The following is a 20,262-nucleotide window of genomic DNA, read 5'->3' on the forward strand; positions in this document are numbered from 1 at the left end:
TGATAGGATAGTCTCAAACAGAGCTCATCCAGTTTGTTCTCCAGTGATTGCTAGTTCGCCAATAAACAGGCGGTCATTGGCGGTGTATTTGCTCTCTGACGTAGTCTCAAAATGATGCCGGCTCGCCTGCCTCCCGCTGCTTCCTCTTTCAACTACTTGGGATTAGGGTCTGGACTGGGATAAGGAGAAAGACCAGAGCTGCCAACTCGTTGAAGTAGACATTTTGTCCAAATCGAGGTTAGTGATCGCTGTTCTTATGTCCATAGGAAACGATGGAGACATTACAGTGCAGTACCCCATAATGAAAAAGAGAAAACAGGTTTTTAGAAATGTTTGCAAATGTATCAAAAGTAAAAACAGAAATACCTTATTTACATAAGTATTCAGACACTTTGCCATGAGATTCGAAATTGAGCTCAGGTACATCCTGTTTCATTTGAACATCCTTGAGAAGTTTCTACAACTCGATTGGAGTCCAGCTGTGGTAAATTCAATTGATTGAACATGATTTGGAAAAGCACACATCTGTCTCGCTTTAAGGTCCCACAGTTGACAGTGCATGTCAGAGCTAAAACCAAGCCATGAGGTCGAAGGAATTGTCCGTAGAGCTCAGAGAGAGGATTGTGTCCATCATTCTTAAATGGAAGAAGTTTATGCAACCAAAACTCTTCAGAGAGCTGGCTGCACTGCCAAACTGAGCAATTGGGGGAGAAGGGCCTTGGTCAGGGAGGTGACCAAGAACCCGATGGTCACTCTGGCAGAGCTCCAGAGTTTCTCTGTGGAGATGGGAGAACCTTCCAGAAGGACAAACACTCCACCAATTAGGCCTTTATGGTAGAGTGCCAGACGGAAGACACTCCTTGCCACATGACAGCCACCTTGAAGTTTGCCAAGAGTCATTTAAAGGACTCTCAGACTATGAGAAACAAGAATATCTGGTCTGATGAAACCAAGATGGAACTATTTGGCCTGAATGCCAAGCGTCACGTCTGGAGGAAACCTGGCACCATCCCTATGGTTAAGCATGGTGGTGGCAGTGTTCATTGTACTATACTGACTCTGTTTTACAAGTCTTTCATTGAGAGTACTTTAACTTTTTGTGTTTTTTGTTGGTTTGGCAATTCCACTGTCAGCCAGAGAAATATGCTGAGAAGGATTATCACCACAGCAATCAAGGTACTTGGAGTCAAACAGGCAGGCCTGGATGAGATCTTTAACTTCTTATTGCTGGGGGGCAGTATTGAGTAGCTAGGATGAATAAGTTGCCCAAAGTAAACGGCCTGCTCCTCAGTCTTAGACCCTTATTATCAAGTAATAAACACTGTTGTGGGAGACGCAATGGCACTTTCGAAAACAACACCAACAGTAGATACAGTTGCTGTAACAACGTAGCTAGGAAAGCAGGGAGCCGGTGATGTCTGAGAATTGTCCTCAGGAATAGTCTCTCTCTCTCTCTCTCTGTGTGTGTGTGTGTGTGTGTGTGTGTGTGTGTGTGTGTGTGTGTGTGTGTGTGTGTGTGTGTGTGTGTGTGTGTGTGTGTGTGTGTGTGTGTGTGTGTGTGTGTGTGTGTGTGTAATGATTGGTGGACAGCCTTGGGGACACCATCCCTGTCTGTATTCCAGTCTGATAACTCACTCCATTCTCTTTCTCTGGTTGATTCATCATCAAACAGCTCATAGACTGTATGTGTTCTGGGTGTTTCTCAATATGCATACTACTGTGCTCCACACTTTCATGCTCCAAGTGCATTCTCTTGAGTACGTTCTTGTGAGGACGAGAGTGTGGAGAACGCATGAAACATTTCATTTGATGGCCTCCTTGAGTGGCGCAGCAGTCTAAGGCACTGTATCGCAGTGCTTGAGGCGTCACTACAGACCCGGATTTGATACCAGGCTATGTCACAGCCAGCCGTGACCAGGAGACCAATGAGGCAGCGCACAATTGTCCCAGGAGTCACCTGGGTTAGGGGAGGGATTGGCCGGCCGCGCTCTAGTGACTCCTTGTGGCGGGCCGGGCGTATGCATGCTGATTTCGGTCCCCAGTTGAACGGTGTTTCATCCGACATATTGGTGCGGCTGGCTTCCGGGCTAAGCAAGCAGTGTTTCAAGAAGGCAGGGTGGTGTTTCGGAGGACACATGGCTCTCGATCTTCGCCTCTCCCAAGTCCGTAGTGGAGTTGCAGCGATGGGACAAGACTATAACTACCAATTGGGGAGAAAAAGGAGTAAAAAAAACATTTCATTTGAGAAGCATTCGCATTCCCCATTCACTGAACCTTCTTCCAGCCAGGACAATGGCAAACATGGAGATGAAACAAGATATACACTAAGCAAACATTTTACTTCATAATTATTAGCTAGATATATTTTAATCGTAATCTAGCTAGCCAGCTAACCAGTTAAACAGGCAAAAATTATCTACAACTAATGTTACGCAAGGTAGATCATTATGCAAGGTAGGTCAATTATTCGTGGCTATCTAGCTAGCCAGTTAGCCCTACTGACTTACCATGGACTTATCCATTCAAAGAACATTCCTTCTTCTAGCTAGGATAATGGCAATAAAGATGAAACGATATATACAAAGCAAACATTTGACTTAATATGTGAATTGTGATAATGTTGCTAACCAGACAGTAAAACAGGCAAATATGACCTAAAGCCAATGTAATCCATAGTAGATTATTCGTGGGTAGCTAGCTAACAATTCTTTGCGGCTATCTGGCTAGCTAATGGTATTAGCTAGCTCTATTGACTTACTATGGGCTTATAACCTATGCACACTACACAGTGGGTATTGTATTGTAGGCAGGTAACCATTCCAAAATTAGCACAGCATGTATTTATTAAATTATCAAGAGAAAATATTGTAGTCAGGCAACATACGAGATGTAATTTTGTAATATTTAATTCCGAAGTCGGAGGGTATATTCTCTCGCTTCAGCTCAAATAATGGCTCATTGACTTCAAGAAAATGTGTTTTTACATTGTTGCGTCATATTTTCGTGCATACTTTCCGTTGAAGCTTGCATCGATGCATGCTTCAAAATATGTATAAACAGAGTACACATTCGAGAAGTGCCCTCCTTGCTCCGTTTTGCATACATTGATTTGGATTCATACTCCGACCCTCCGTGCTCGGAGCACGGTTGTATGCATTTTGAGAAACACCCTATGTGTCATATGGTCATAAGTCCACCTGCTGTATATTAGGGGTAGTATGGTAAGAACTTATCCTGGCATGCCAGAAGGTCAATCCATTGAAAGAGCAAATGAGTACATTGGCAAGTGAGCGATGTCAGTGTCTCCAAAAGGCTTTTGTGTTTGCTCAAATCTGGTATCTCAACTCCATCTGTGCTCTTGTCAGCTTTGCCTGGTCGTCTGCCTCTACAAACAGAAAACTATTGATGGAAAAAGGTTATTTTCTAAATAACCTATCTTTTTGGAGGGAGAAGAAATAGCTTCTTTGCTAAAATTTGAACTAAAAAAATGAAATGGTTTGAGGGGACCGGTGAGGGAACCTGTCTTATCAAAGATTAATATTAAAGTGATGGCTAAGCATTGCTAATGCTCCATTGTGTTGACATACAATCCCAATTTCATTTGCAGGTTGGCAATCTCTGGCCAATCCCCTGGATTCAAATCCATGAATACTAATGTTTACGAAAGGCTGCCTTTCTGAGGTACACCGCAGAAACCCTCTCAATCTTGTTATGCCAGAGCAGGGAATCTGTTTTTTCTTCATCCTTTCATCCCTCAATCAAAAGACGGTTTGGGTGGAATAAAAAAAGCACATCACAGGATAAACTTATGACACCTATATTCATGACAAGTTTTAACAAGGACTCTTTTCCTGAGCTGCGTCCGTAACTCAGAGTTCAATAATGTCGAAACAATATGCCTTGTATTTTCTCGTTTCCTGTCGCTCTCTACATTCTGTTATTCAATCTTCACTACAAAGAACTTGTCTTCTGAGGCTGATTTATTTTAGCATGTTTTTTCCCCCTTGACATTACCTACCCTTTATGTTATGACTCGATATAGCACCTGGATTTGTATAATAGTCCTAATGTATAGCTGATATGATTAATCACAATTTTTTAAAATTATAATGCCATTTTAATGCCAGATATCTGAATTAGTGTTGTGACCACAGATACTACAGTTGAGCATATTTTAAAAACATTTTTTTTAAAGCGCTAGTCCAGTTCAACCCCCCCCCCCCCCCCCCCCCCCCCCCAACTGTACTGCCAGGGAAGCCATTCTATAACACTGAAGAAACACTGTAGCAACTAAGCCTTAGCAAATGCTCCAACACTTTATCAATACTATTGCTTTAGACAATCTGTAACAACTCTGTGTATAAACACTGTAACAATGTTGTAGCAATTCTCTACCAAACCTAGCAGCAACCCTAGCAGCAATGCTATAACAATGCTACGGCAACTCTGTGGCAACGTTCACCTTGTGGAGATAACAGGGCTCCTTTAATGATCTGTCTGCCAGCCATGCGTCCATCAGTGCAGGGCAGCTGTGGCTGGAGGCCCTAGGCCTCAGCTTGCTGCTCCCTGTGCATACTTCAGCCCCCCCGACAGCACACACATCCCTAACGCCGACATCGCTACCATGTGACAGCTGAATAAATCTCCCACAAGGCTTACCTACAGCCCCAACAAATTAGAGCCACACTGAAATTAAGGCCACCGCAGCAATACTAATGAGAAGGAAGACTGGAGGACTGGGGAGAGAATGAAAACCCATTCTGCGGTGTGAATATGATTGCACTAACATTCAAAAAGTTAAGTTTGACTAATTTCCTGTGAATGCCCACCGGCTTGATGCAGGCTCTCACACACACAAACAAACACCTGTGCACGCACACACACTTTGCCAGTGGGCATTCACCAGCGTGAGTTCCAACTGAACTCCTAGAAATTCCCAGAAATGGCTTAATGAATGAACAAGGTCTTTTTGAGCCAACAGGCTCCAGGGTTTGGAAAAACAAGCCACTTCTGAAGATGAGAGAGACAGTGAGCAGTCCTCTCATTCTGTGCAGCCATGGAAATAATAAAATAAACATCTCTGGTACTCCCTCTCTCACCCTACTGCTCTCAGAATAGCTCAGAGTTTAATAAGTATTTCTCCACCTCTGATCTCCAGCTTTTATCCAAATCAAAGACAGGGTTTGCAATTGGTCTGGTTGGAGGTATACATTTTATATTTGTACATTTTTTTGGTTCAAGGCATTCAATTGGTTGACACTCTAGTTGCCCTATGTCATTGCCATTAGTGAATGTGTGGTGACAAATCGCAGACAAGTATAGTTGTTCATTTCCAATAATTGCTTTTCAACTGATGAAGATTGCCTGATTGATTTACAATGACAAGCCCTTGAGTTTCGCCCCTCGGGCAATTAGTTTAGTGGTTGGTTTATTCACATGGATGATATGTATTTCAAAGACTTTATTATGGATTTCCTTTCCACATGCTTCACAGAGCAGGTTGATGTTTATTGGGATGAGTTTTGTCCTGGAGGCAGAACTGAGCGATTTCCGCTAGATGGGCCAGCTGCAAAGTCAAAATTGGCTATATTGTAAAGATTCATGAAAATAACATTTCACTTAGGGCCCCCAAAAGGCAAGGGTCGGTTCTGATGGCATGTGGATGTGGGTGTGCAGATCTGTGGACCACTGCGGCCCCCTCATGATGAGTTCAGATTTGTGGCCCCCACCCCCACTAAAGTTGTCCATCCCTGCTCTACATTACAATAGTGTTGTTATTGCTCCAGAAGAAATTGTTCAGACAGCGACTATTTCATGATGATAACGTAAAAAATGAACTTTCACACTTGGGGCCTTCACAAAATGCAAACATAAAGATGTTGATTTCTGGTGCATATCTAGATGAAGTTGTTTACAGACGGTAAATGCTGAGGCACATTTCCCTCTGTTGGAAAAGGACTCTGCTATCTGGCGAGTACAGACTTGAACTAATCCATCAAACAGCTTTCTTCTAAGCAGTGGCTGTGGCCGAAACACAGGAGCCAGGTTAGAAAATAGTTCAAGGCTCCCAATCCTCGCCTGATTCCAAAAGTCAACTTTTGTCTGCTCTTGAATCAGTTCAAATTCATACAAAACCAAATATATGAGAACTGTAGCTCTGAGTGCGTCAAAGAGACCAACAAATGATGGTGGAAATGGTATCCAGCGTGTAGCTGTAATTTACATATAGATGCTTATAAAAAATATATTTAAAAAAGGGTAATTGTGCGTGGTCTTATTTTTTTCAACGAGAACTTCAGTACTGACAGGAGCTGTACTTGACTGCACATATATTGTCTTTGTCTGAAATCTGTCTTGCCTACTATTACCTAAACTGCATATTGTGTACTAATCATAATACATACTATTTAGAACATACTGTTTCGTAAAAACAATTGCATTAATCAACAAATATCAGCATACTAGGCTCATCCTACTGAGAATACATCATCTAATGCGAAATCACTTTGATTCCCGCCATTCATTCATTTTGGTACAGTGCATCCCCTCAATTGATTATCAGCTATTGTCAAACACATGTCTGTCTCAAAAGACAATTATCTTCCTTAAAAGTTTGCAACGAATTATACGAGATGAAAAGCCAAAAGTAATATGACATCCTGGTATTTAAAGCACACACATTTTGCTATATTTAACATACTATAAATATTTTTTTAAATTGCATACCCAAAATGTCTAGAATTGTATTGTTTGTTTTGACAGTGAAGTCATACTGACACTAGGGTCTGTTTTACAGATGAGCCCTGCATAAAAAGAGCAATCACATACAGACACTAGGGTCTGTTTTACAGATGAGCCCTGCATAAATACATCAAACACAATATACAAAATTGCAAAATTACAAAACATATTAAGAAAAACAGACACATTTATGAACATAGAGATCTCTGATCATCACTCTGAACTGTCCAAGGGGGAACAGAACATCTTAATTCAGAGAGCTATGGAAGTTGTTCCACATAAAGGGAGCAAAAAAACTTCATCTGCTTTTCCCAAATCTATGGAGACCGAAGGGGCCCCCAGTGTTGTCCAACCCTGAGACCCTGTTTGGTAATTTATACGTCCAAATTGAATTAATGATGATAGATACATAGGAAGTTCCTGCATTAGTGCTTTGTAGATAAACACAAGAAAAATATGCTCTCTCCTTAAATACAAAGATGCCCAACACACTTCTATAACCATCACTAGTAATACACCTAAGGGCACAATTGAAAACAGCATCTAGTGGTTTAAGTGTAGATGCTGCTGCATGCATATAGATAATATTCCCAGGGCCTGGACAATTTCCTTCCGATTAACAAAGTCAGGCATGCTTTGTTTCTGGAAAAGAAACCAACCTTGAACTTCAACTTCTTTACCAGCACAGTGATATGTTCCTTAAATGACAGTTTGTCATCAAGCCATACACCAAGATATTTGTAGGAAGGAACTTGATCAATTTGTGTACCGTTCAAACTAGTCATTACAAATTCATTTAAATCTGGGATATAGGACCTAATAAAAGCATTGTTTTGTTTGCATTTAGCACTAACTTTGAATCCAAAAGGACCCATGCAGTGCTTGGAAATTAGACTTAAAATGTGAAAAGGCTTGGCCAACCAATGGGGCAATGGAATACAACACAGTATCATCTGCATAGAAATTAATATATTATTTTTACAGCATTACCTATGCTATGTATATAGATTGAAAACAGTAGTGGGCCGAGTAAGGAACCTTGGGGCACTCCTTTATGTATCTCAATGAATTCTGATGTGACCCTTTATACCTTGATGGCCTGAGTTCTGTCATTGAGATAATTATGAAACCATCGGCAAGCATCAATAACCAACTCTATCAAGGACAGTCTACAGCAGGCCCGGGCAATTATTTTCCATGGAGTGCCATATTAGAATATATTTTTGCCATCGCGGCCAGATTCATATTACAGGATTATACATCATGTGTATGACTGTGTTGACAGATATCTACTGTAAATCACATCCAGAAATGTTACTTATTTAACTTTTTTAACATGCACAGAAATAAACCACATCCATGTTCTTCTTTTGGTAGGTATTTTCATTATTAAACATGCAATGAACTACACAGAGAGAAAAGTACACTGTGCATTCAGCACCATGGGCAGAACTCTTCTTAATGGTTATGCACAAAAACAAAAGAAAGAGAAAAAGCTCAACATTACATTTAAACTACTCAATCAGTGAAGGAGTGAAGAAGTGAAAACTCTGATTAGGCATTGACTAGAGCAGTGAAGTCAGGTATAGTTTCTGACATCGCTATGTGCAGGATTGCTGAGAAGTGAGAGTCAGTAAGAGATAATCTGTGCCTTGACATGTTATATTTCATCAACAAAAATGTCTGTTCACATACATAGGTTGACCCAAACAGTACAAACATCTTCTGAGCATGGCTCCTAATCTTTGAAAAGTTGAAAAGTTGAAAAGTTTTGTTCATCGAGAGATGCATAGAACCATGACAGTGACTGTCACGGTTTTCGTTGTTGGATGAGGAAGAGTAGTCGGACCAAAGCGCAGCGTGGAAAGTGTTCATGTTTTTTTATTGAACTGAACACTAATACAAAATAACAAGAGAATAAATTAAACCAAGGTGCAAACACTAAACAGAAAATAACTACCCACAAAAACCATGTGGGAAAAAGCTACCTAAGTATGGTTCCCAATCAGAGACAACGATAGACAGCTGTCCCTGATTGAGAACCATACCCGGCCAAAACAAAGAAATACAAAACATAGAAAAAGGAACATAGAATGCCCACCCAAATCACACCCTGACCACACCAAAATAGAAACATAAAAAGCTCTCTACGGTCAGGGAGTGACAGTGACATTGTTTTGAATAGTTCTCCAATCACTGTATTAGACTGAAGATCAAAAAACTCTAATTGCTGGTCAGTGGCAATTTACAAAAAAAAATTGCTATAAACTACAGTGGGTTCACAAATAAAGCCTCACCCTGCCTCCTGAAACAAGCATAGCCCGTGAAATGGCAAAAGCACAAGCAACACACACCTGAGTCACAGACCAGTATGGCAAACGGAGAGAAAGCAGAGGACTTGCTCATTGTATGGTTCCTGGCTGCACATACACTATACAAGTGGTGATGTAGAAGCAAGCAGTAAATTTCAGGGCAGTGAGCCAAAACACCGGTCAACAAGTTAAGGAGAGACAGGTAGCAGGAGCACTAGCTTAACAACTAGCAGCAGGGCATACACTCTCAAAGCCTAGAACGCAAGTACGGGTATTCGGACATGGCCAGTCACTAGCAACATATTCAGGCTTCTTTTTTAGAAAATCTCTACCAGACGGTGCCAAAAGTTGGTCCAATGACATGACTGTATTACAAAAAATTCAGTTCAGCTACCACTGGACTACTCAAAACTAGCACATTGTTGTAACTTTAAGAGAAAGTGTAAGTATTGTTAATGTCCCCAAAGAGGGAATATGTCTGGTGAAAGCAGAGTATGTGGGTAAGGTTAAGAATCTAAGAATCTGTGTGTGTGTGTGTGTGTGTGTGTGTGTGTGTGTGTGTGTGTGTGTGTGTGTGTGTGTGTGTGTGTGTGTGTGTGTGTGTGTGTGTGTGTGTGTGTGTGTGTGTGTGTGTGTGTGTGTGTGTGTGTGTGTGTGTGTGTGGTTGCATGGATGCGTATGTGTGTTCATGTGTGTTGTGCAAGGTCTGCCCCATTGATTGTCTGCAATCATGGAGGAGCCTTTGTCCAAGTCAGTCTCATCTCGAACAACCCAGAATCCTCACAACAATTTCCACAAAACACAGATACAGACCCTTGTGGATTTAGATACAGAAAGAAGGTAAGAAACAAAGAAAAGAAACAAAGAAACAAAATTAAATAATGTTTTTGCCCTGTTTGCCAGCACTAGTTACCAACTGTTCTGTACACCAGGCAAGGCTGATCATAAAAGAGAAGAGCCAGGCAAGGCTGATCATAAAAGAGAAGAGAAAATAAGAGAAAAATACAGCACTTACTGTATTGGCAGTTCCTTCCCATGTACTCCCCGGGGCATTCGCACGAGTAGTTGGCAACCAGATCTGTGCAGATGCCCCCATTTTTACACGGGTCTCTCTCGCATTCGTTAACATCTGTAAGAGCCAAGAAAACAGAAAAGAGGCACATTAATATCTTTGAAGCAGAAATGTTTGCAATTAGCAGGACATGGTTCCAATTAATTTGCATTCGTGGGGAATATTTATTGAATTTGCTCCATTTGATACTTGATTCTGCCTCCCCAAGATGCTTTCGCTGAGATGGAGCGGCTGGCTTCCTGAAGCTAATAAATCAAATGGTTTCCTGGGATCGACCGTTAATGCTACCCACCAATTTAAGTTTGGGACTTTCAACAAACATATATACAGTGGCTTGCGAAAGTATTCAACCCCCTTGGCATTTTTCCTATTTTGTTGCCTTACAACCTGGAATTAAAATAGATTTTGGGGGAGGTTGTATCATTTGATTTACACAACATTCCTACCACTTTGAAGATGCAAAATATTTTTTATTGTGAAGCAAACAAGAAACAAGACCAAAAAAAAAGACTTGAGGTTGCATAACTATTCATCCCCCCAAAGTCAATACTTTGTAGAGACACCTTTTGCAGGAATTACAGCTGCAAGTCTCTTGGGGTAGGTCTCTATAAGTTTGGCACATCTAGCCACTGGGATTTTTGCCCATTCTTCAAGGCAAAACCGTTCCAGCTCCTTCAAGTTGGATGGGTTCCGCTGGTGTACAGCAATCTTTAAGTCATACCACATATTCTCAATTGGATTGAGGTCTGGGCTTTGATTAAACCAGTCGTATGTTGCTTTAGCAGTATGCATAGGGTCGTTGTCCTGCTGGAAGGTGAACCTCTGTCCCATTCTCAAATCTCAGGAAGACTGAAACAGGTTTCCCTCAAGTATTTCCCTGTATTTAGCGCCATCCATCATTCCTTCAATTCTGACCAGTTTCCCAGTCTCTGCTGATGAAAAAATTCCCCACAGCATGATGCTTTCACCACCATGTTTCACTGATGGGATGATGTTCTCAGGGTGATGAGAGGTGTTCGGTTTGCGCTAGACATAACGTTTTCCTTGAGGGCCAAAAAGCTCAATTTTAGTCTCATCTGACCAGAGTACCTTCTTCCATATGTTTGGGGAGTCTCTCATATGCCTTTTGGCGAACACCAAACACATTTTCTCGTTTTTTTTCTTTAAGCAATGGCTTTTTTTTCTGGCCACTCTTCTGTAAAGCCCAGCTCTGTGGAGTGTACAGCTTAAAGTGGTCCTATATACAGATACTCCAATCTCCGCTGTGGACCTTTGCAGCTCCTTCAGGGTTATCTTTGGTCTCTTTTTTGCCTCTCTGATTAATGCCCTCCTTGCCTAGTCGGTGAGTTTTGGTGGGCGGCCCTCTCTTGGCAGGTTTGTTGTGGTACCATATTCTTTCCATTCTTTAATAATGGATTTAATGGTGCTCCGTGGTATGTTCAAAGTTTCTGATATTTTTTTATAACCCAACCCTGATCTGTACTTCTCCACAATTTTGTCCCTGACTGGAGAGCTCCTTGGTCTTCATGGTGCCGCTTGCTTGGTGGTGCCCCTTGCTTAGGGGTGTTGCAGACTCTGGGGCCTCTCAGAACAGGTGTATATATATACACTGAGATCATGTGGCAGATCATGTGACACTTAGATTGCACACAGGTGGACTTTATTTAACTAATTATGTGACTTATGAAGGTAATTGGTTGCAAAGGGGGTGAATACATATGCACGCACCTCTTTTCAGTTTTTTTTTTTTTGTTATAATCTTTTGAAACAAGTAATTGCTTAATTTCACTTCACCAATTTGGACTATTTTGTGTATGTCCATTACATGAAATACAAATACAAATCAATTTAAATTACAGGTTTTAATGCAACAATATAGGAAAAATGCCAAGGGGGATAAATACATTTGCAAGGCACTGTAGCAGGCTACTGCACCACTACTGTGTAGACTTGAGCTATGCAATGTAAAGAATGTACAGTACATTAGGTAGTAAGGAATGTACACATCTTCAATCTAGCTGGAACTATCTGGTCTCATGCCATTTCATCTACAGATCACAGAACAGTGACACATGTCAGCCATCATGTTCTTTAGAGGCAGATCAAAATCAGTGCTGTACTGTTTACATTCTAAAAATTCCCTATTGGTCCACAGTCTGTTTGCTATGTCTGTGATCTGATACTGACGTCAGATAGCGTTTGGGGCAAAGTCCTGCTGAGAATAACCTACTGTGAACCGGATGTGTTTCACGACAGGAGATCTCATAAAGGAATCCACTTTATGGCATCCTGCCAGTCTCATGCACACAAGAAAAAGGTTGGAATAGATTTTGAGAAGAATCCATAACTTGGCATTTGGAAACATACACATAAGCAAAGGTCTCATTTCCCCCTCTAGTAAAGTGAGTACTAAGACACTTAATCCCACTCTAAAGCATGCCCTACTCTTCAGTGACTAATAAACACTGAATTAATGATTATGGAACAAACTCTGCAAGCTTAAGGACACAAATATAAGCCTGTTAGGATGTTATTCTGATGATTTTCTGAGATGTTATCTTCCACATCTAAGTGCAGTATCCTTGCTAATACATCCATAATAGCACACATGCACTCGGATCAGCTGATGACATTTGGCCAAGCCCACAGCATACAATCAAAACTCCAAATTAAGGTTTGTCTATTTAGCAGCGTGACAAGACATTTGAAAGACAAATTCGATACTGTGTTCTAAAAGTTGCGGAGCGTCACATTCACAAAGGTATGCCTATGTCTATAGTGGCATGTGCCGTTTGAAAATGCTACCGTGTTCCAGGTGTGTCCCAGACAATGTTCCAGACATCATTCTGGGAACACGTGTGGCCCTCATATAGGCACAGATTACACTGTGATATTCAAAGAGCACATATATATGTGGAGCATCAGTCACAGTAGCCCCCTACTCATATGATGCATGTGATGATGGAGAGAATACCCCTGCTGAGATGAACCTTCTCAACCTGACAGTGATGAGAATTCAAGCACTGAAACGAATAAAGATAAGCCCTCCATAACTGAGCAGAATCAGCTGGAACATGCACACCACAGGGGAACAAAGAGAATAACATTATATTTTGAAAAAAGCATATCATCTGGACCATATGTCTAAAGTGAGAAAGACAAGGGCTTTCACTGTTGCCACTACAAACATAGACATTGGTGGGTCATTCCGTGAAAAGAGTACCTTTGACATTTTAAAAAGAAATTGTGCATGAACATTGACTTTACATTTTTTTTAAATTTAAATCAGACATTTTTTTATAAACAGTTGAAGTCGGGAGTTTACATACACTTAGGTTGGAGTCATTAATTTGTTTTTCAACCACTCCACAAATCTCTTGTTAACAAACTATGGTTTTGGTAAGTTGGTTAGGACATCTAATTTGTGCATAACACAAGTAATTTTTCCAACAATTGTTTACAAACAGATTATTTCACTTATAATTCACTGTATCACAAGTCCAGTGGGTCAGACGTTTACATACACTAAGTTGACTGTGCCATTAAACAGCTAGGAAAATTCCAGAAAATGATGTCATGGCTTTAGAAGCTTCTGATTCTGAATGTACATAATTTAAGTCAATTGGAGGTGTACCTGTGGATGTATTTCAAGGCCTATCTTCAAACTCAGTGCCTATTTGCTTGATATCATCGGAAAATGAAAAGAAAATCAGCCAAGAGCTCAGAAAAAAAATTGTAGACCACAAGTCTGGTTCATCCTTGGGAGCTATTTTCAAATGCCTGAAGGTACCACGTTCATCTGTACAAACAATAGTACGCAAGTATAAACATCATGGGACCACGCAGCCGTCATACCGCTCAGGAAGGAGACGCATTCTGTCTCCTAAAAATGAATGTACTTTGGTGCGAAAAGTGCAAATCAAACCCAGAACATCAGCAAAGGACCTTGTGAAGATGCTGGAGGAAACAGGTACCAAAGTATCTGTATCCACAGTAAAACGAGTCCAATATCGACATAATCTGAAAGGCCGCTCAGCAAGGAAGAAGCCACTGCTCCAAAACCGCCATAAAAAAGCCAGTCTGTTGTTTGCAACTACACATGGGGACAAAGATCATACTTTTTGGAGAAATGTCCTCTGGTCTGATGAAACAAAAATAGAACTGTTTGGCCATAATGACCATCCTTATGTTTGGAGGAAAAAGGGGGAGGCTTGCAAGCCGAAGAAAACCCTCCCAACCGTGAAACACGGGGGTGGCAGCATCATGTTGTGGGGGTGCTTTGCTGCAGGTGGTTCTGGGGCACTTCACAAAATAGATGGAAAAGTACGTGGATATATTGAAGCAACATCACAAGACATCAGTCAGGAAATTAAAGCTTGGTCGCAAATGGGTCTTCCAAATGGACAATGACCCCAAGCATACTTCCAAAGTTATGGCAAAATGGCTTAAGGACAACAATGTCAAGGTATTGGAGTGGCAATCACTAAGCCCTGACCTCATTCCTATAGAACATTGTGGGCAGAACTGAAAATGCATGTGCGAGCAAGGAGGCCTACAAACCTGACTCAGTTACACCAGCTCTGTCAGGAGGAATGGGACAAAATTCACCTAACTTATTGTGGGAAGCTCGTGGAAGGCTAACCGAAACGTTTGACCCAAGTTAATTACACGATTTAAAGGCAATGCTACCAAATCATAATCAAGTGTATGTAAACTTCTGACTCACTGGGAATGTGATGAAAGAAATAAAAGCTGAAATAAATATTTTTCTCTATCAATCTATTATTCTGACATTTCACATTCTTAAAATAAAGTGGTGATCCTAACTGACCTAAGGCAGGGAATTTTTACTAGGATTAAATGTTTGGAATTGTGAAAAACTGAGTTGAAATGTATTTGCCTAAGGTGTATGTAAACTTCTGACTTAAAATCTTACTGAGACCAAGAATCTTGCCAAAAATCTGTATTTTGACTGCCCCTCTGTCAAACCTGTGTCACATCTAGGAAGATTTTAACCCACTTACTCATTTCACCATCATTGTAAATCCCTAGTTTTTTGTGTTGCTTTGATAAAGTAAATTCTGAAGATTAGTGATTCATTTACATATTTCCCTCATTTTAAGGTCAACCCTGTTACGTGAACTGAACTCTCATTTGAATGTGTTGAAACTATTCCCTTGGGAAAAAAAAAATTCTAAAGAAAGATTGAACATTTAATAGTCAAATCATAGACTAAAATCTGGTGAGCTGATTCTATTCTTTTTGGCAATTTTGTCATCTAAGTGCAGTATCCAAGCTAACACATCCATAACACACATTACCTCACATCAGCTGATGGCATTTGGCCAAGCCCACCACTTACTATCAAAATTCCAAATTAGGGTTTTCTGTCTATATCTGAATTGAATTCTTAGTTAGCAGTGTGATGAGACTGTTGCAATACTGCATTCTGAAAGTTGAGGAACATCACATCCATATTGACATGTCTGTCTATTGTGGCATGTGAAGTTTACATGTGCTACCTTGACAATGTTTCAGACACCGTTATGGGAACACATTAGTACTCATTATAGGCTAACATTCAATTTATTTCCTATTATATTCAAAGAGCACATAGACCTATGGAGCACCAGTCATGATGATGGAGAGAATACCTCTGCGGAGATGAACCTTCTCAACCTGACGGTGAAAGCACTGAAAGCACTGAAACGAATAAAGACAAGTCCTCCATAACTGAGTAGAATCAGACAGAACATGCACCCTGCCGGGAAACAAAGACAACGTTATATTTTGAAAAGCATTTCATCTGGACCATATGTCCAAATTGAGAAAGACAAGGGCTTTCAATGTTACCACAATAGACATAGACATTGATATTGGCCTCACGTGGTAGGTAGGTAGGTAGGGGGCTGTGGAGTCCTGCTAAACTGCAGAATAAATTGATCAAAAGCACATCTCAGGGTTCAGTTCTGTTCGATTATGCATAATAGGTGACACAATTCCTCTTTGAACTTCGGGAGTGGGGAAACATTGTAGTCATTTAGCCGACACTCTTAACCAGGAGCAATTAGAGTAAAGCATCTTGCTCAAGGGCACATCAGCAGATTATTCACTTCGTCTGCTCAGGGATTGGCCCAATGCTTTCAACCACTAGACTACCTGCCACCCTGAAACAGACCTGACCAACTGCTCAGTTTGCAAAGACATAGTAAAGGAGTAGACAAGGGCTCTATTCAACTAGGCTGTGTCCCACAGTTTTCAACCGATTCCATTCATGATGACTAGGATTAAATCATGCATGAAACACCTTTCTGATATGTCCAAGTGATATTTTGGCATGATGACATACAATTACCAACACATGTTGCTGATCATTGTTGTCAATACCCAGCAAAGTGACTCTAATAGTGTGATAATATTTGTTTGAAAGGAATCCAGTGAAACCCTGTAACACTGCCGAGGTGAGTAGAGCACATTTCCTGTTGGAGACCTTGTCTGTAACAGTGCTCTGTGATGGCACCAAAGGACAATTAGAGCTAATTATCCGTCCATGCGAGGGGCACCGTGATTGAAATGAGAGCACCCAGTTAGACACCCTGTCCCCCACTGACTAACATATTATTAGCTGTGAAATGAACAAACAAGCACTTGTCGGAGGGATTCCATCTTGATAGCAGGAGGCTGTCGCAATCAAGGAGGATTATGTTTTAATTAATTCAACCTAGAGGGGCCTAACAATCTCGTTAAGAATATTAACCTGACAAACACTGACTAGTTTCTGCATTATACATGACAACAAGGGCCAATCATCATTAAAGCTGAGATTTTCAAAACGGCTTTTCAAACTCATTATCCTGCATTATTTCATAGAATTGCATGAAGGAGAAAACCCCCCACTATGAATTATCAAAGAGTTGTCTAAAAAAAGACAACATAAATCAGTCATGCCATTCAGAGCTGAACATACAGCAGAGTATCGAATTGGCTGATTGGGACACTCAGATGGCATTTAATAGGGTTCCCACCTGCCTGTGTCCAGATGTCGGATCTCACGGACAGAAATGGTTGCATTTGTCTCCATCTCAACCTCTCTTTTTGAGGTCATTCAGGCGTCTTAAATATTTTGCACTTACAATGCAGCCATATGGCTAAATGTAACTGATATTTATCCCATAAATGAACATTATTAGTAGTACAGCACGTACGTGCCTTTTATACATCACTGGCATCTATAGAACCTTAGCAGGCAGAATACACATGTATGACACAACAGGTACCATAAGAGGTATAACAACATTAAAGCAGTTTTATACAGTTTAAAATATTACATGACATTATATTCTATAGCACATAACCCAATGCATCCCTCAGGCCACTACTCCACTATCACATATTTCCAATACAACATCCATGTGAACGTGTGTGTAGAGTGCGTGTCTTATCATTTGTGTCTGTGTCTGTGCCTGTACGTGTGTGTCTCGTCACAGTCCCCGCTGTTCCATAAGGTGTATTGTATCTGTTTTTTAAATCAAATTTTAATTGCATCAGTTACATGATGTGGAATTGAGTTCCATGTAGCCATGGATTTATGTAGTACTGTGTGCCTCCCATAGTCTGTTCTTGACTTGGGGATTGTGAAGAGACTTTTGATGGCATATCTTGTGCGGTATGCATGGGTGTCCGAACTGTGAGCTGGTAGTTTAAACTAGAGGTCGACCGATTAATCGGAATGGCCGATTAATTAGGGCCAATTTCAAGTTTTCATAACAATCGTAAATCGTTATTATTGGACACCGATTTGGCCAATATTTGTATTTATTTTCTTTTTACACCTGTATTTAATCTTTATTTAACTAGGCAAGTCAGTTAAAAACACATTCTTATTTTCAATGGCGGCCTAGGAACGGTTTGTTAACTGCCTCGTTCAGGGGCAGAAAGACAGATTTTCACCTTGCGGGCTCAGGGATTCAATCTTGCAACCTTACAGTTAACTAGTCCAACGCTCTAACCACCTGCCTCTCATTGCACTCCACGAGGAGACTGCCTGTTACGCGAATGCAGTAAGCCAAGGTAAGTTGCTAGCTAGCATTAAACTTATCTTATAAAAAAACAATCAACCACGCATAATCACTAGTTAACCACACATGGTTGATATTAATAGTTTATCTAGCGTGTCCTGCGTTGCATATAATCGATGTGGTGCGTATCGTTGCTCCAATGTGTACCTAACCATGAACATCAATGCCTTTCTTAAAATCAATACACAGAAGTATATATTTTTAAACCACATATTTAGCTAAAAGATGTCCAGGTTAGCAGGCAATATTAACCAGGTGAAATTGTGTCACTTCTCTTGCGTTCATTGCACACAGAGTCAGTGTCTATGCAACAGTTTGGGCCGCCTAATTTGCCAGAATTTTACGTAATTATGACATAACATTGAAGGTTGTGCTATGTAACAGGAATATTTAGACTAATGGATGCCACCCCTTAGATAAAATACAGAACGGTTCCGTATTTCACTGAAAGAATAAAGGATTAGATCATATTAATGACCTAAGGCTCGTATTTCTGTGTGTTATTATGTTATAATTAAGTCTATGATTTGATAGAGCAGTCTGACTGAGCGGTGGTAGGCAACAGCAGGCTCGTAAGCATTCATTCAAACAGCACTTTCTTGCATTTTGCCAGCAGCTCTTCGTTGTGCGTCAAGCATTGCGCTGTTTATTACTTCAAGCCTATCAACTCCCGAGATTAGGCTGGTGTAACCGATGTGAAATGGCTAGCTAGTTAGCGGGGTGCGCGCTAATAGCGTTTCAAACGTCACATGCTCTGCATGGGTAATGCTGCTTCGAGGGTGGCTGTTGTCGTTGTGTTCCTGGTTCGAGCCCAGGAGAAGCGAGGAGAGGGACGAAAGCTATATTGTTACACTGGCAATACTAAAGTGCCTATAAGAGCATCCAATAGTCAAAGCTTAAGGAAATACAAATGGTATAGGATAAATAGTCCTATAATTCCTATAATAACTACAACATAAAACTTCTTACCTGGGAATATTGAAGACTCGTGTTAAAAGGAACCACCAGCTTTCATATGTTCTCATGTTCTGAGCAAGGACCTTAAACGTTAGCTTTCTTACATGGCACATATTGCACTTTTACTTTCTTCTCCAACACTTTGTCTTTGCATTATTTAAACCAAATTGAACATGTTTCATTATTTATTTGAGGCTAAATTGATTTTATTGATGTATTATATTAAGTTAAAATGAGTATTCATTCAGTATTGTTGTAATTGTCAATATTACAAATAAAATAAAAAAAATTGGTATTGGCTTTTTGGTCCTCCAATAATCGGTATTGGTATCGGAGTTGAAAAATCATAATTGGTCGACCTCTAGTTTAAACAGACACCTCCTGCATTCAGCATGTCAACACTTCTTATAAAAACAAGTAGTGATGAAGTCAATCCATCCTCCACTTTCGGCCATGAGAGATTTACATGCATATTATTAATGTTATCTCTCCATGTCAATCAATCAATCAAATGTATTTATAAAGCCCTTCTTACATCAGCTGATGTCACAAAGTGCTGTACAGAAACCCAGCCTAAAACCCCAAACAGCAAACAATGCAGGTATAGAAGCACAGTGGCTAGGAAAAACTCCATAGAAAGGCCAGAACCTAGGAAGAAACCCAGAGAGGAACCAGGCTATGAGGGTTGGCCAGTCCTCTTCTGACTGTGCCGGGTGGAGATTATAACAGAACATGGCCAAGATGTTCAAATGTTCATAGATAATAATAATCAATTTGAGAATAATGAATTTAAGAGCCAGCCATGCGGCCCTGTTCTGAGCCAATTGTAACTTTCCGATGTCCCTCTTGTGGCACCTGACCACGTGACTGAACAGTAGTCCAGGTGCGACAAAACTAGAGCCTGTAGGCTGCCTTGTTGTTTAAAAAGGTTGTCATGGACAGACTCCCCCCCCCATCTTAGCTACTGTTATATCAACATGTTTTGACCATGACAGTTTACAATCCAGGGTTACTCCAAGCAGTATAGTCTACTCATCTTGCTCAATTTCCACATTACTTATTACATGATTTAGTTGAGGTTTAGGGTATAGTGAATGATTTG

At 40.6% G+C, this 20,262-nt stretch overlaps 1 protein-coding gene across 3 annotated transcripts in view; it reads right to left on the bottom strand.

The window, feature by feature from the left end:
- Positions 1-20,262, bottom strand: part of LOC110525311 (EGF-like repeat and discoidin I-like domain-containing protein 3) — a 203,109-nt gene that overhangs the window by 80,756 nt on the left and 102,091 nt on the right. For all 3 annotated transcript variants that reach the window (XM_036979442.2, XM_036979443.2, XM_021605324.3), the window contains one exon: positions 10,069-10,182. In XM_036979442.2, the coding sequence (XP_036835337.1) occupies positions 10,069-10,182 (114 nt within the window). The remainder of the gene's footprint in view (positions 1-10,068; positions 10,183-20,262) is intronic.

This window comes from Oncorhynchus mykiss, chromosome 6, assembly GCF_057628025.1.
Source record: "Oncorhynchus mykiss isolate SJ-2025 chromosome 6, ASM5762802v1, whole genome shotgun sequence".
Classification (NCBI taxonomy): Eukaryota; Metazoa; Chordata; class Actinopteri; order Salmoniformes; family Salmonidae; genus Oncorhynchus; species Oncorhynchus mykiss.